Source organism: Amphibalanus amphitrite, unplaced genomic scaffold (genome assembly GCF_019059575.1).
Source record: "Amphibalanus amphitrite isolate SeventyFive unplaced genomic scaffold, NRLGWU_Aamphi_draft 001606F_arrow, whole genome shotgun sequence".
NCBI lineage: Eukaryota > Metazoa > Arthropoda > Thecostraca > Balanomorpha > Balanidae > Amphibalanus > Amphibalanus amphitrite.
Window position 1 is genome coordinate 80,876 of NW_024883099.1, and position 14,318 is coordinate 95,193.

Genomic DNA, 14,318 nt, shown 5'->3' on the forward strand with positions numbered 1-14,318 from the left:
TCAGAGTGAGGTGGGCCGTCTCGTGAATGAGATAGGCCGTCTCGTGAGTGAGGTGGGCTGTCCGCACTCTGCAGTGAGTGAGTTGGGAAGGAGTGAGTTCTCGTGGCTTTTTCTCTAACCTGTTCAAAAGATCAGTACAGATCAAAGACAAAACATATCACAACTAAAAAAAGCCCAGTGGATGCGTTCCAGCTTAGGCAGTGTGGCCAAATTGGTGATGTTGCGGGGAAAGTCCCCCCCAATGAAAAGTATAATGACATCCTCAGAAATTTTAAAATTACATCATCACAACGTTTTTGTGGTGAAAGCATGCCTAGTGCAGGAATAAAGACTAAAAATGTTCCAGTGTACGATTCGCACCGTCATACTCGTACTGTCGCGCTTGCAATGTTTTTTTTTTTTACATCTTTGATGACAATAATTTTGAATTTTTTTTCTTTCAACCAAAGCTTGACGTCAGGTATAGTTTTTTTTCACATAACTTGTAAAAACTGCACCTAAAAGGACACTGAATACGAGTTTTTTTTTAATAGTGACATCCTCGTACGACTTTTTTATACATCCTCCCCCTAACGCTAAACCAATTTGGCCACACTGAGCTTAGGAGGTGTACGCGTGCACATAAAATATCCGTGTGAAGTGCAAACACCTCTGGCTCTCCCGAGTCTGTATCGCATTCGCAGCAGACTCTGAATGCACTGCGATATACATCAAAAGAACGTTCCAAAAGGAAAAACTATGCTAAGAGCGGCGTCAGTTCAAACGGCTTTAGCGCCGAGGTGAGCTCCCCGAACTGTTCGCTAAACCCGAGGCCCGTCAGACAGCTGGTTGCGTCAGAAAGCAGCACAAAACTCGGTAAGCACGGCCACAAAGAGGATCCCGCCACAAAAAACAACCCATGACGGTCCAGACGGAACTGAGCACGTGATTTGCTTCAGAGAACCATCAAATCCCCCCGGAATAATGATCTTAGGTAATTGGTGTACGCCATTTCCCGAATGATCAAATCAACAATGCGGATGCATCAAACGGATCACCTTTCTTCCTTGGGGCAGATAAGTCTTTAATGGGTATTTATGAATGATTAACTTCCATTAGCTAAATATAAAACAAGATACATACATGTTTAAAGTTTTAAAGTCACTGCCTGCACACTGAAGTCAGTTTAGACCTAACCAGGTTTACAGATGGATGTGGTCCGACCAGACAAGCTTCATGCCAAAACAGCCCGTCTTACTCGATGTTGAAATAGTGGGGAACTCCCCAAGACTGTTGCGGCCTGGACTGGAATGTTTGCACATTTGCATATCTCAGTTCGACCAAACTTCAGATAGCCCCAAAACGAATCGAAAACCTGTCTTGGGCCGACGCAAATAACTGAGTAAATTCATGTCAAGATATCATCTTCGCATTTTCAATTACCCTGTAAAAGGATATAGTTTGAGGCACATCCACTGGATTTTTTTTCGCGTCACAAAAAGACCAAGTTGTCTGGTTCGGGGAATGAAAACAAACCCTATCAGGCGATCGGCGGCCCGCGCCGGTGGCCCGTGTTCCAGGTTTGTGCACGACGTGGCTCTGTTGGCAGCGGTGGACAGCACGAGACGCCCTGACGGCTTACACAAGCCCCCACCCCTTACACAGGCCCCCACTCTCTCCCAATGCGCTCTCCACAGGACGACTCGCCCTGAACTTAATAACTACACGGGGACGGGAGGCTACTTAGTAAGTAGCCTCCCCGTGTAGTTAAGTTAAGTTTAAGATAGTACTTACAGCCCCTCATAGCATTGAAGGGCTGGCTCTGTACGAAGTGTGCACTGTGCACTGTGCAGTAGGTACTCTTTTACAATTTCACTGCATGCATGCATTATTAAATATTCAATGTAAATGACACCGATAATGAAACCGATCCCCGTAAATATCTCCCTCCGTTGTTTCTCAGAAATCATAATTTTGCTTCTAAACATAGGTAGGTACATTGCATGCGCAGTCCATCGCCATCCGATATCGCCATTTTGTTCATTCATTGCTTCAAAGTGCGACCTGACATTGATCTTGATGGCTTAACATTACCCATCTTTCGGTATTGTGAGCACAACTAAAAATAATGCTTCCCAGAATATAGATATCAAACAATGGCAAAGCGGAGAGAACCATATATTATGTTTATTTCTTTTCTTGGTACAGACAACGCTAAAAAGCGTGGACATCTGTTCCATATTTATTTAACGTCTTGTTCTTTCGATCCAGGATCTCTTTTTCACGGAAAGCTGTTTTCTGTTATGTCTCTCGGTACGGGAGAACTGATGGCAAATGACACCACAGTTCCGTCTTCCTGCCGGTGACAAGCGGCGGTGACGCAAGAAAACTACGATACCGAAAAGGTAATTGGTCATAATAAGCACAAATAAAAGCCTGGTTCAGGTGACGCGCCCGGATGGGAAACACCGGAGGAAGCGGCGGCTTCTTCCCGGGAACCCGAACGGGGGGCCGGCTACCCTGAAACGCTGCCGCGCCGGCGGGGGACCGTTAGCCACCGCCAGCGACGCAACCGCGGCCATTATTGTTTGTCGCGCAGCCACTTCCCGCTCACGAACAGCCGTGCACAGTTCGGAGAACAGAGCCGGCCGCTGCCGGCGTGGAGTCAGTGGGACTCCGCCGGCGCGGTCCATTGCCTTATTGTCCATTTCATGGTCACCCTTTGCGCGCAGCGCCGGGATACCTGTCAGCATTACACTGTGTGCGTGGAAATAAATTACAGTTTGATGAACAGCCTTTTCAGTAACATCTGAGAGTGAGAAACTCCGACAGTGAAAAGTAGGGCTGGCAACATGTTTACTCCTGGTGCTTGGCTTTTGAGTCCTTAAATAAGTTGAAGTTGCTCACATTGTACATAAAAACTCAAGCCTCAAACTAAGGAATTCAATAACAGAACTTCAGCAGCAGCCAGCAGCAAGCACATCAAACGACAGTTGCCGTGTCCAGTATCCACGTATGTTACATACGCTCTCTGTCAGAATACCAATGGTCCAATACTGCCGATCCGTGGACTGTAACTCCATTAGCCGACTGCACTCGAGTCGCTCGTGGCGCTGCTATTTCGGCGTGTTCCCGTTCTGGCGAAACACGTTAGCGTCGTCGCCAACCGCCCGACCCGAAAGGTCACCACGGCATCCATGTCAGCGGGCCATGCAGACGCCGCCGCGACTGCGAGCGAACTTTGAAGGTCAGCTGGCCGATATACCTTTCAATGGAGAGCCTAAGGAATCCGGTGGCATCAAGATCAGTATTGAGACGGTGTCCCGGTACCAGAACTGCCCGAGACAGACCTGTTCATGGAATGGTGGCGGATCTCACACCACATACGGCCTACAAACCAGACGTGCACCGAGATCAGAGTGGCCACGACACTGAGAGCTGATAGTCGATCACATGATGGGACGGACGGTGAGTCACCTGCAGGACCGGCAGACCAGACGGACCCTCGAGTGGTGTGGCCGAGATGGCCTGAGCCCCCCAACACCATCGCCTGCAGAGGCGTGCCTAGTATTTACTCTGACCTGCCCGGGAGGGACTGTCTCGGCCATATCCAGCTATCACACAAACGTAGCAGGAGGCAGTTCTTCGTAAATGTATCGCGAAATATCATTCCCGAAACAAGTGTAAACCTATAAAGAAGTTGAAAGCCAGAGGCAATCAACTTCTTGAAAATCCGTGAAAATCCGACTAGGTGTGATTTGCTTTGGAAGAAAAATAATATAATAGTTTGACCAAGATGTAAGATACGTTTGACTGTAAGATACGCTCCATCGAAACTTTCAATGTAAACGGCACTGTTCAATGTTCAAATTGAAAGCAACTGACACATCCTAATAATCGAAGTAGGCCTGCGCCCCACAGACATATTACGTAAATAAGAATTGAGCCGTCGCCTGTGACCCGAGTTAGAACATGTGGTCCGGCTGCCACTCTGGTCTGAGGAATGCACTGTGGGCTGCAGCCTAATCCAGAGAACTGAGTCAGCCGGATCACATCCAGTGGCTGCTGCGGCCCGGCGCCGCTGTCACCAGGTCGACAGGAGGCCCCACGGGTCAGAGCGGGGTCCGCGGAGACATCCAGCCCTTCAGCCGGCCGGCCGGCCGGGCGTGCTGCTAGGGTAACCCACAGGATTCTACAACATCTGGATGGAATGCATTACATCATTACACCAAGTGACCGGCAGTAGATGTAGTTATGCGGTCTATTTATGGATAATTAATAACGGCGCACAGCTCGCTAATGGCTGCGCGGCACCGTCCGCCGGCGTCGAAGTCGCACGCCGTCGTCGCCCAAGGGCAGGGGCACCGTGACCCCCGGCCGTCACGTGACGCGGTTCTCGGAGACGGCACGGGCCGGCTGGCCGGTGGGTGTTACGGCCGTCACCTAGCAACGGGGCCAGCCAGCCGCCAGCCGCCGCGCCGGGGGCCCCGCCGGGTGGCGGCGCGGCGGCCCCTCCCCCCCCCCCGCTGCAGCCAGCCGGCCGGCCGCCACGGGCGCAGCAAAGGAATCGGCTGCAGGGGGGAGGGAGTGAGAGCCCGTGCTGACCTCAGGTCACAGAGAGCACCTTCCACCGTCACCGGAACCTGCCACCTACACGGTCAAATCCCTCGACGACAGCTCATCGGACTCGTTCCGAACAAAGGCACGCGGTGAGCTCGAACTTGACTTTCACCTGTCGGTGCGTATTCGACCGCCGGGTGGCGTGAGGCGCGCACGTTTGGCCCGCTTCACCCCCCCCCCCCGCCCCGGTGACGGCCGTGAGCGGTACGACGAGCCCGCTTCCGGAAACTCATCGGCCGGCGCGCTCGGCCGGCGCCGCTGCCCTTTGCTGAAATGGAGTTTATTTCGGGGAACTGGGCGCCGATCCCAGTCGGTCCAGCGCGCGTCCGTAGTCGCCCTGGAGTGACGGGTCCGCTGGAGTTACGGTAACGCATTCACGGGACTCGCTGTACCAGGCGACCTCTTTATTAGCGTGTCAAATGTATGTTGAATGTGATGCGACACGCACTACGTATGCAGGCAGACAGGAACATTTATCTAATCGAAAGTCGAATGACAGCCCTGGATCAGGAAGGGTATAGTCCCCGAGGCATGCCTGATCGAGGATTCGAGACAAGCCGTAATATTCACACAGCAGGTTTGCACTACGCTGACTACGGGACTTCACCGCTAGCTTGTGAGTTGTGTCGACACTGCGGGGTCGGTGCGTCGTTCCAAGACCTCTCGGCCCTCGGGCATGAGTGACTTCCCTGGACGTAAACAGACGCCAAGCCTCGAGTGCAGCACGTCATCCCATCAGTAGTTACAGCGCATCACTGCAGCCCACCAGCACGTCAGTGAAGCACATCAGTGCAGCTCGTCAGCGGCTCCTGCCGTCAGCGGCGCCGGCGGCGGATCAGCTGGCCTTCCTGTCGATGATCTCATACCTGAGCCGTGCGCCGCGCGCCGTGGGGGAGCTGGGGACGGGTCGGGGGGGGGGAGGGGTGGACATTGTTTGGCCCCGGGCCAGCCGGCCGGCCGGCCGGATGCGCCCCTCCTGGCGTCACTGAGTCGTCTGATCTCCCGTCCGGCAGTGACTTGACGCACACAGGTGGGCGGAGCAGGGAGAGATTCAGCAGATCAAACAGTGAACAAACGGCGGCAGCAACTGGTCGAAATAGATCTCCGGTGTTATGTCAGCTTGCTGCCCATTGTCCCAGGGCAGGGCGTAGGATAACAAACAAAAAACATTACCGCACGACAGAACCTCGATTCGGAAAAGAACACGCGAAACAAACATTGGGTTAGGAATAAAATAATGAAAAATAAGCTGACAAAAGCCAGAAGCCGGCCCATACATAAACTGACTGACACGCGGGGACGGATATAGGATGGCTGCTCGATACCACTGCTCGTCGATCGACCTTGCTGAACGAGGGCAGCGGCGTCTTCGGTACGAATGCATCGGTCGGTCGGGCATTAAATGGCCTTCCACGTGGAACGCCAGGTAACTAGAACTCTACGGCAGAGGTCCATCTCCGCTGAGTCAACCCATCTGGAAATCTGAGCGCTCTGACAGAGACGCAGAGACAAGCTGCCAGATCATCTCCTTTGCGCATCAGCGCAGCGTCCGTGAATAGCCGTCCTTTTCCCGGAGGGTAGGTCAGCTACTTCCAGATAGGGCTCAGAAAGATCAATACCCACAGATGGAAGGAGGTGTCGATTATGAGTGGAAAAGAACAGTCTTCCGAAAGATAGACGGCAGAGATTTGTGCTGCGATCCAGAAGGAAAGCTTGGCTAGTTCTATGGACGCATCAGCCCGACAGTAGGGGTGCGAGCAAATAGAATGTGTTTTTACGAGTCTGAAATAAGCAGCTAGTCTACTGTTACAAGTCCCAATCACCCCAGCAGTTACATCCAGTGTGTAGTAAAGAAAGGTTTCTAAAGCTACCAGCGAAGACGTAAAATATGAACGCAGAACACAATGCGAGTTAATTGTACGAGGGAAATAAGACACATCGTCTTTTACTGCTTACGGCCCGGTCAGTCCCGGATACCGCAGTGAGGCTGCTTTGTCTCTCCGGGGAAGATATCCTACACGGAGTCATCTTCTCCCACGCGGCACGCAGTCGGTTCGGCTGACCACGACAGCGCTAGCAGCGTCGGCGCTGACGGAGTTCCCAGAACACGGCTCGATTGGCCATTACGCGGCCGCCACGGCGGAGCGGTGCCGACGGCACGACTCGGTCGCCATGGTAACCGGGGGGCAATTGAAGACTACAGTCTTCAGTAATGCATACTCAGACCCAGCTTCAGCAGGAGTGGTTCGAACAAGTGCCGTTATCGGAAGCGCCACTGTCGGGCAGACATATTTAGTTCAAATCTGTTCCCAAGAACAATATCCAAGTGTCAAAGGCTCAAATCGCTCGGCTGATCGGCCGTGTGCCTAAAATGACACGCCCATTCATTTGCCGGCCGGGAAGCGAGGCATTCTTGTGGCATTTGTCTCGAAACTCGATCACCCATTACCGGCTAGAGATTACAGGAGGTCAGCAGTCGGCTCACCACGAACAGGAAGGGAAAATCGGCCTCTGCAGCGGCCTGATCCGCTCCCAGAAACTGGACACCGCCCGGCGGCTGATGCGGACGTTACGTGGGATTATTAGCGATTACCAAAAACACGGCGGCATTTCTTCATCTCTCGTCAGAATTTCTAGCCGCCGGTAAATGGTTAGAACCTTTTCATCGTTGGTACGTCGTATAAGAGTGTGAATAATTGCGAGAATTGCAATGGTTGGAAAGGACATAAGAGCATGCATTCGCCGCTAGCTACGCCCCAATAAAACATTCCTCTTCGGTCATATAACGGACCATTGGACACATGCGGCCACCATCCTGCCAGCGCAGTGTTCTGAATCAGTTCAGTGCAGCCCGACCACGGTCCCAACTGGCCTCAGACATAAACGAATGAGGCCACAGCTCGACTCCATGCACAGTGGTTTGTCCAAACATCCATATCATGCCGTAACGCAGGGAAGGTAATTTGGTGAACAACAATGCAGTCAATATACCTACATAGCTTTTTGCATCATTACAAGCTACACATACTTTGGGTGTGTATTTCATGAGGACAGCAACTGCCAAAAGTTCTTCACCTCATCCGTCCCAAAGGCAACCCCAGGTATAATTTCAGGCCTATCAAGTGCCATGCTCACTGCAAGTGCCGTGCTCACTGCCAATGACATGACCGCAAACAATATAGCCGTGAAAAAGAAAAGCAGCATCAGCGAGCACCGGCGCGACTCCAACTGGGCTCCCACGGTCTCGCTATACCGAGCAACCGTTCGGCTGGCGATCAAACGGTCTCCGAGGTACTGAGGTATAGGTACTGCGGTAGCCTCTATCCTAACATTTTCTCTCGGCATGTCAATGTTCGAATAGTCCATTACAATTGAGAGGCCACTTCAGTCGTTCTCCCCTGTAGAATGTCGCACACTACGAGTGACTTATCCGTGCTCTGGAGCAGCAGCCCGGCGCGTTATTCCCTCTCCCTGCCAACACTCCTGCTCAGCGCCCGTCTGCCGTGTACTCACCGTGATGCCCTCCGTTATCGGACGAGCTGGCGTCGCTGGACGAGGCCATTATCCAGGCTGAAACAGACCATACGCTCGGTCAGAGGCGACAATATACAGCACGAGTCGAGAGGATATAGAGTGACAGCGGGCGACGGTACAGAAACAATGACACAACAGCCGTCCGCAGTTAACACATCATAGTGTAACACAGAAATAGGTACCCACTTAGTTACTTCTGAACAATGCAACCGGAGGAGAGTGCAAATAATAGCCACGCTCGGCCGCTGGTACTCGACCTGAGAGGGCAACAGGAGCCCTCCCAACACTCGTCCTCTGTTCAACGTAACGGCCATGACGCTACAGTGAAAATAAACAACGCCAACGGCTGGCGCCTCCAAAACTGCAAGCTGTAACAGCCAGAGCACTGATAAAGGATCTCGTGGATAAAGTCATAGTTTAGGTAAATAGTCGGACTCAACGCATGCGAGGCGTGGTAAACCGTCAAACCCAGTTGTCAGTAGTGCCGATTTGTTTGCACTCCCTTTTGCTGCGTGTAAATGACTCGAGAAACTCCAACGCGTCAACGCTAGGTAAACAAAGCGGTTTCCAGTTACTTTCGTGTTGTCTGTTGAAACTAACAGCCTTATGGGGAATAGTCGGAATGTTGTCAAATAAAACTACCAGGCATAACATATGCGTATTGCAGGCTGCAAAAGTAAATACGTCCGTTCCATTTACAAAAGGCTTACTAAGAAGCATGCCTTTTCCGTCTCGCGTAAAACTCGCGTCGTAGTTTAGAGATGAATGCCCAGAGGTGCACTAAGCAAAGCTACTTCACATTGCCCACTGGTGGAGCTGTTATGAAGTTTGTCAGACTCTGAACGAGCTACGATAACAGAACCAATGTCACTGCACCGGTATGAGCCGGTGACGAGTCGTCCACCGCAGGGGCGACTCGCATGCCGCCTAGAGGCCGCTGGCCGCTGCAGGGGCGGTACGCCTAGGGGAGGGGGCACTGCCCCGCTGCAGGGTCGCGGAGGGGATCGGCGCCTCTCGGCCAGACGCTGCATGGTCCGGCCGGGTCGCTGCAGGCCGGCGCGACTCCGGCCCGTCGAGGGTGACTCACCGGCGGCGCCGAAGGTCGTCGGACGCAGCTGGGCGGGCCCGCCGGCCGCCGTCCGTCGTACACCCGCCCACCGGGGGTCGGCCGCGCACGCCACCTCTCCGTCCAGGGTCCCCGCTGTCCACCCAACACCCGTCCACTCTCCACTACCCGACTCACACCGTCCACAATCCACCGTCCGTCACCACTGGTAACTCACGCGCTGCCGCTCGTCACCACCACTGCGCCCACACAGGAGCCCGCGTGCCGTGGCCGCCGGTCGTCGCGCGGCCACCGACGCCGCTCCGTCGGCTGCGCGGCGCGTCCCAACGGCGTGCGTGAGCCGCGCGCCGCTCGGCCGGGTCGTGGCGGCGGTGGAGCGAGGCACGCGGCCCCGAGCGCGTCTCGGCCAGCGCTGTCGGCTCGCCGAGCCAGGTCACTGCTCGGATGGGCTCACACACGGAGAGGACGGTACGGGCGCGCGGACCGGACCGGCCGCGGACGGCCACTGCCGGCCGCCGCCGCCGCCGCCGCCGCTCCGTCCGCCGCCGCCAGCGCCGCCAGCGTCGCACCGCCAAACCTGCTGCCGGTTCTCGGAATCGGCGAGCAGTCCGTATCGCGGCGCCGCCGGGCGACCCGGATCGAATAAATTAGCACGGCGGCTCCTACTCGAAATGGTTCGGGACATTTTCGGAAGGCGGACCGTCCCGACCATTTTATGAGGAGGTCGCGTGTCAGAGGGGCGCGAGCGGAGGCGGCGGCTGCAGCACAGACACAGACCGGACGATTATTGATATTCGGGCTCCCGCTGGCACGGCGCTGATCTGCTGATCTCTGCCGCTGGCCCGCTGACGCCACGGCAGGCTTTGCGGTCATGCCGATCTGCTTGAGGTACTCAGCAGCAGTCAGCATTTGTTTGCAACCGGTTCAGCGGGCCGCGCAAAATACGAAAGCGGGTCGACGGGTACGGCTGGCACCGGATAGAGCCCTCTCACTGCACACATGTGCCATGTTAAACGACGGGGAAGTCTACAGAGAAAACGTGCACAGCGATGTGCCCTGCAATGTGATAAATAATTCACGGGGTTTCCTCGCCTTATAAGGTGGAGTTAAGATCGTGTTTAAATGATTTTCCGCATTCGGTTCTCCTTGGCACCTCGTGCCTCAGATTTCCTGTAGAAACTGGACTGTCGCTACCCCTCATTGAGCTTGGCGTTGGCACATTGAAAATTCGGGCAGCATTGCAAGTGTTCATTGATTTTAAAACGTTGCCTCATTCCTCTGATTCATACATCGATTCCCTGTTGTCCATTCTAGCATGCTGTCAGCTCATTAGAAGCCTCTGTGGTCCTAGCGTGTCGGAGTCTGCTCTGGCCCTTCACCACTCTCAGTCAGGACCATCCAGGCCTGCCTCCTTGCCTGCCTGTTCAGTCTCCAGGCCTGCTGCACACGAACCGTCACTTTCTCCGTGCCCGTCGGAGCGGCCCGCTGTTCCTCGTCTTGCGATCTCTGCGCGGCTGCTAGCTCCGGGCTGCTGGCTCGGCGGCTCGGCTCGGCGGCGCGCCCAGCCGTCTCACGGCCGCCCGCCGCGGCCGGCCGCCAGCCGCCGCCAGACTGGCGCCGGCCGCGCTTCCGGCGCCGAGCTGCCGCCGCCGAGAGCAGCCGCGCTGGAATTCCTCTCCGGCTGACGTCAGCCGTAAACAGAGCTCGCCGCCCGGCTATGAGGGATAGCGGCCGCTGCCAGCGGCAGAGGCGGCGCCGGCCCGGCGACCGGGGGTGACCGGTCGGCGCGGGGGGGGGGGGGGCGCCGGCGCCCGCCGACCGGGCCCGGTGACAATTATCCCGGCAATGCACGCGGCGCCAAAGATAGCTGGTGGGCCGGTGACGTGGCGCCGCTCAGGCGGCGGCGGCGGCGGCGGCGGGGCGGGGGTGACGCCACCTGGCGGCCGCCCGGTCCGGTCCGGTCCGCCCGGCCGGACTGTCGGCGGGCCGCGCGGCCGGGTCGTGGCGCCGCACCTTCCTCCCAGACGGACGGACGCACAGTGTGGCCAAACACCAGTTTAGCGCGAATTAAATCCCAGCGCTGCTCGGATCCGTTGAAAATGGTTCCCTGGTTTCAGAATTGACACTTAAACCTATATGAGACCTTTTACGATGCATTATATATGCTTGCTGACATATAATAGCATAGTTCCGCCTCTAAAAGTAAGGAGAACTAGCTTACGACGGGTGATGTGCTTACCAGGCCAGGGCTTTGAAGTCGATGGAGTTACTCCGACTCCGACTACGGCTTTCAAAAGTCAATTTCAACTCTGACTCCGGGCAAAACTGTCGACTTATACGATCGACTCGGACTCTGACTCCGCAGCCATGGCAAGTCCACGCAGTCGATGGATTTTCGGTGACTCAGACTAAGAGTCTTGGTCCGGATTCCAAAATCGATTCCGATTCCGACTCTGACTGCAGGGTCAGAACTGTTGACTCCGAACGACAGACGACTCCGACTCTGATTATGAAATCCTGGAATTTAACCGCAAATAAGAGGCATAAAATTGTGGGTCCCAGCAATTGCTGGGCATGTTAGGAGGATGAATCGTTTACGAAATTCCCATCATTTCTCTGGTAAATTCTTATGATTGTCCAAAGTTTGCTGGAAAAAAACAACATCTAATTATGTTTCTGTGTGAATGTTCCTGGTGAAGCACATGAATCGGTAGATGGTTGCTGAAATACACGCACCGATAGGACTGAACCTCAGCAATGGGAGTAAAAGTCTAAAAACAAAGACTTACACCATAAGCACCTTCATGTCATTAACCCTCGCCCGTATTGGTGTTTTGCTAGCCGCAAACGTAAGTCGGGTCAGGCCAGGTCAGGCCAACCAGTCCTGCCGGGTATTCATAATTAATAGGTGTCAACTGTCAACCGCCAGTGACAGCTTCGTTGCATGTTACGAAGGCACCAAAACTTCTTCCTAAATGTTCAAGTGGTTAATAAATTCGAAATCAGCTCCAAAAACAAGCCTGGAAGCATGTAAAACTAAAAAAGGTGAGCCGAGGTCATCAAAGGTCATTGAACTGACCTGACCTTCAAGTGATCTTGACGCCGACCATAATGCATGGGACTTACATCATAATATCAAATGTTAAGACGCTTGAAACCACGAAAAGACTGCAAATGCGCGGCTAATGCAAGCAAACATACGCCCAATCGCGCTTCCGGCCAAACATGGTCTCGAGAAATAGGTCACAGGTCAAAGGTCATTGGGGTTAGGTTCGTGAAATTTAAAGGGTATGTTTAAAGGGTATGTGTAAAGGGTATGTGTAAACTCGAGGGTACTGAAAGTTTCGTCGCGATCGGCCGCTTTTTACATGAGCTTTTTGCGAAAAACCGAGAGGGGTCCTTTCGACCCCCACCAGCACCCCCTATATGGGCGAGGGTTAAAAAATTGTCAAGATTTATTCATTGGCGACCGTATTCTGCAATATAACAAGTCAGAAATACAGCGGCTGAGCCATCCGCGTAACGTTACGGAGCCGCCGCCGCCCCCACCCTGTAGCCGGACCTCCCCGGGCGGGCCAACCCGATACGTTCAAAGTTGAGCCAAAGGCCGGGGGGCAGGTTGGGGCAGGGTTTCTTGAATGGACCATGTCCAGAAAAGTGTGGCGAATCTTCTCATGGTAGATTTGGCGTGGAGTTTTTTGGCAATTTTCTTATATCTCTACGTTTTTAAGATGGACAGTGTTTTCAGGGGATGTTTGAAAAGGTCATTTTCAAATGAGCATAACTCATCGGTTAGTCCAAGGATACCTATAGAATTCGGGTATACTATCAAATATAGGCTCAGTAGTCATATGCCACTCCAATTATTTCCAAACCTTTCCGACAATTACGCCAAAATGTGTTGTAAACATGACGCGGGTTTTCGACGATTTCAGCACAGCCGGGACCGGCATTGCGTATGTCCACTTTAGCTAGCTTTTTGGACACCGAAAGGAAGACATTGAACCAAAGTATTGTGATATTGACATACTTTGGACAATTTCCTATCGACTGATAGTTATAAAAAGTCAAAATTCCAAAATTCGTTTTTTGATTAAATTCGCGCTAATCTGGCGTTTGGCCACACTGTGGGACGGTGGGCCCGGCGGCCGGCGCCGGCTCCCAGACACCGGAGTGAATGGGAAGGCGGTACCGCGCGACCGCGCGCTGGCGGCGGCACCGTGAGCCGGCCCGGCACCCGGGAGGACGGTCACCCAGAGACACTGGGACAGGCGCAGCGGGGGAGCTGCGATTAACTCATGAGGACACCGAACAGCATACAAGGTGGACGGTGGTTACTGCTAAAACCCAATCAGCAATTTCATACCATCGTCGAGAGAATACTCTGTTCCGTAGGTCCGTTCCCAGAAAGTAATTCCGACGCCGGTTCAGTGATCACCGTGTCACCGTTCTTGGCACTGCGGCATGGCCGTCGCTCCCCGGACCGGGACTGTCGCCGGCCGGGCTGGACGGGTTGGGTCGTCAGACCCCAGCCCGGCACCCTGCCCGCTGAGCCCCTTCCTGACCCGGCGGCCCTGCCGTCCGAGGGCTGGCGCCGCCGCCAGTCCCCACTTCATCGGCGCCGGCGGCGGTAAAAATATAGTTGATCCGCGTCCATGAACAACACTGCCGAGAGCGGTCCGAGCGCCGGACCACGGCGCCGCTGCCAGCTGACCCCCCCCCCCCCCTCCAACGGCCACGACCGCGTGCTGCGGTAGACTGTGAGTGGGGTGGAGTAGGACCTCTTGGAAAAGGCAAGCTTCCATGAAGATGGAGAACCCGCGGCGACGATAGAAAGAAGCGAGCTATCACAATATCGGCCGGCGAGAAAAGAAACGCCTCACTTTGATTTCAACAGCTCTATTCAAAACATAACAGAAATATCGGGGATCAGCTAGAATTCAGTTTACATTCCTCGCCATCCGGTCTAAGGGGCGCGTGGCGCCGGGGTGTCCGTTCTGTGAATTATTTCGCTATCGGCCCGGGTGGCGCCCAAGACCGCCGGCCGCGTGCCTGTCCGTGCTCGGCCGCCCCGGCCGCCCATAAACAGTCCAATGTTTATGCCATGGGGCCGGTCGAG

General features: G+C 54.5%; 1 protein-coding gene across 2 annotated transcripts in view; it reads right to left on the reverse strand.

Annotated features, from left to right (window-relative positions):
* Positions 1-14,318, reverse strand: part of LOC122374105 (nascent polypeptide-associated complex subunit alpha, muscle-specific form-like) — a 69,070-nt gene that overhangs the window by 38,976 nt on the left and 15,776 nt on the right. Inside the window, exons 1-2 of one of the 2 annotated variants that reach the window (XM_043352657.1) lie at positions 9,221-9,469; positions 8,113-8,169 (exon numbers count right to left, since the gene is read on the reverse strand). In XM_043352657.1, the coding sequence (XP_043208592.1) occupies positions 8,113-8,161 (49 nt within the window). In that variant the 5' untranslated portion in view covers positions 8,162-8,169; positions 9,221-9,469. Of the gene's footprint in view, positions 1-8,112; positions 8,170-9,220; positions 9,470-14,318 lie in introns of those variants that run through there. The other variant, XM_043352656.1, reaches the window with a different exon arrangement.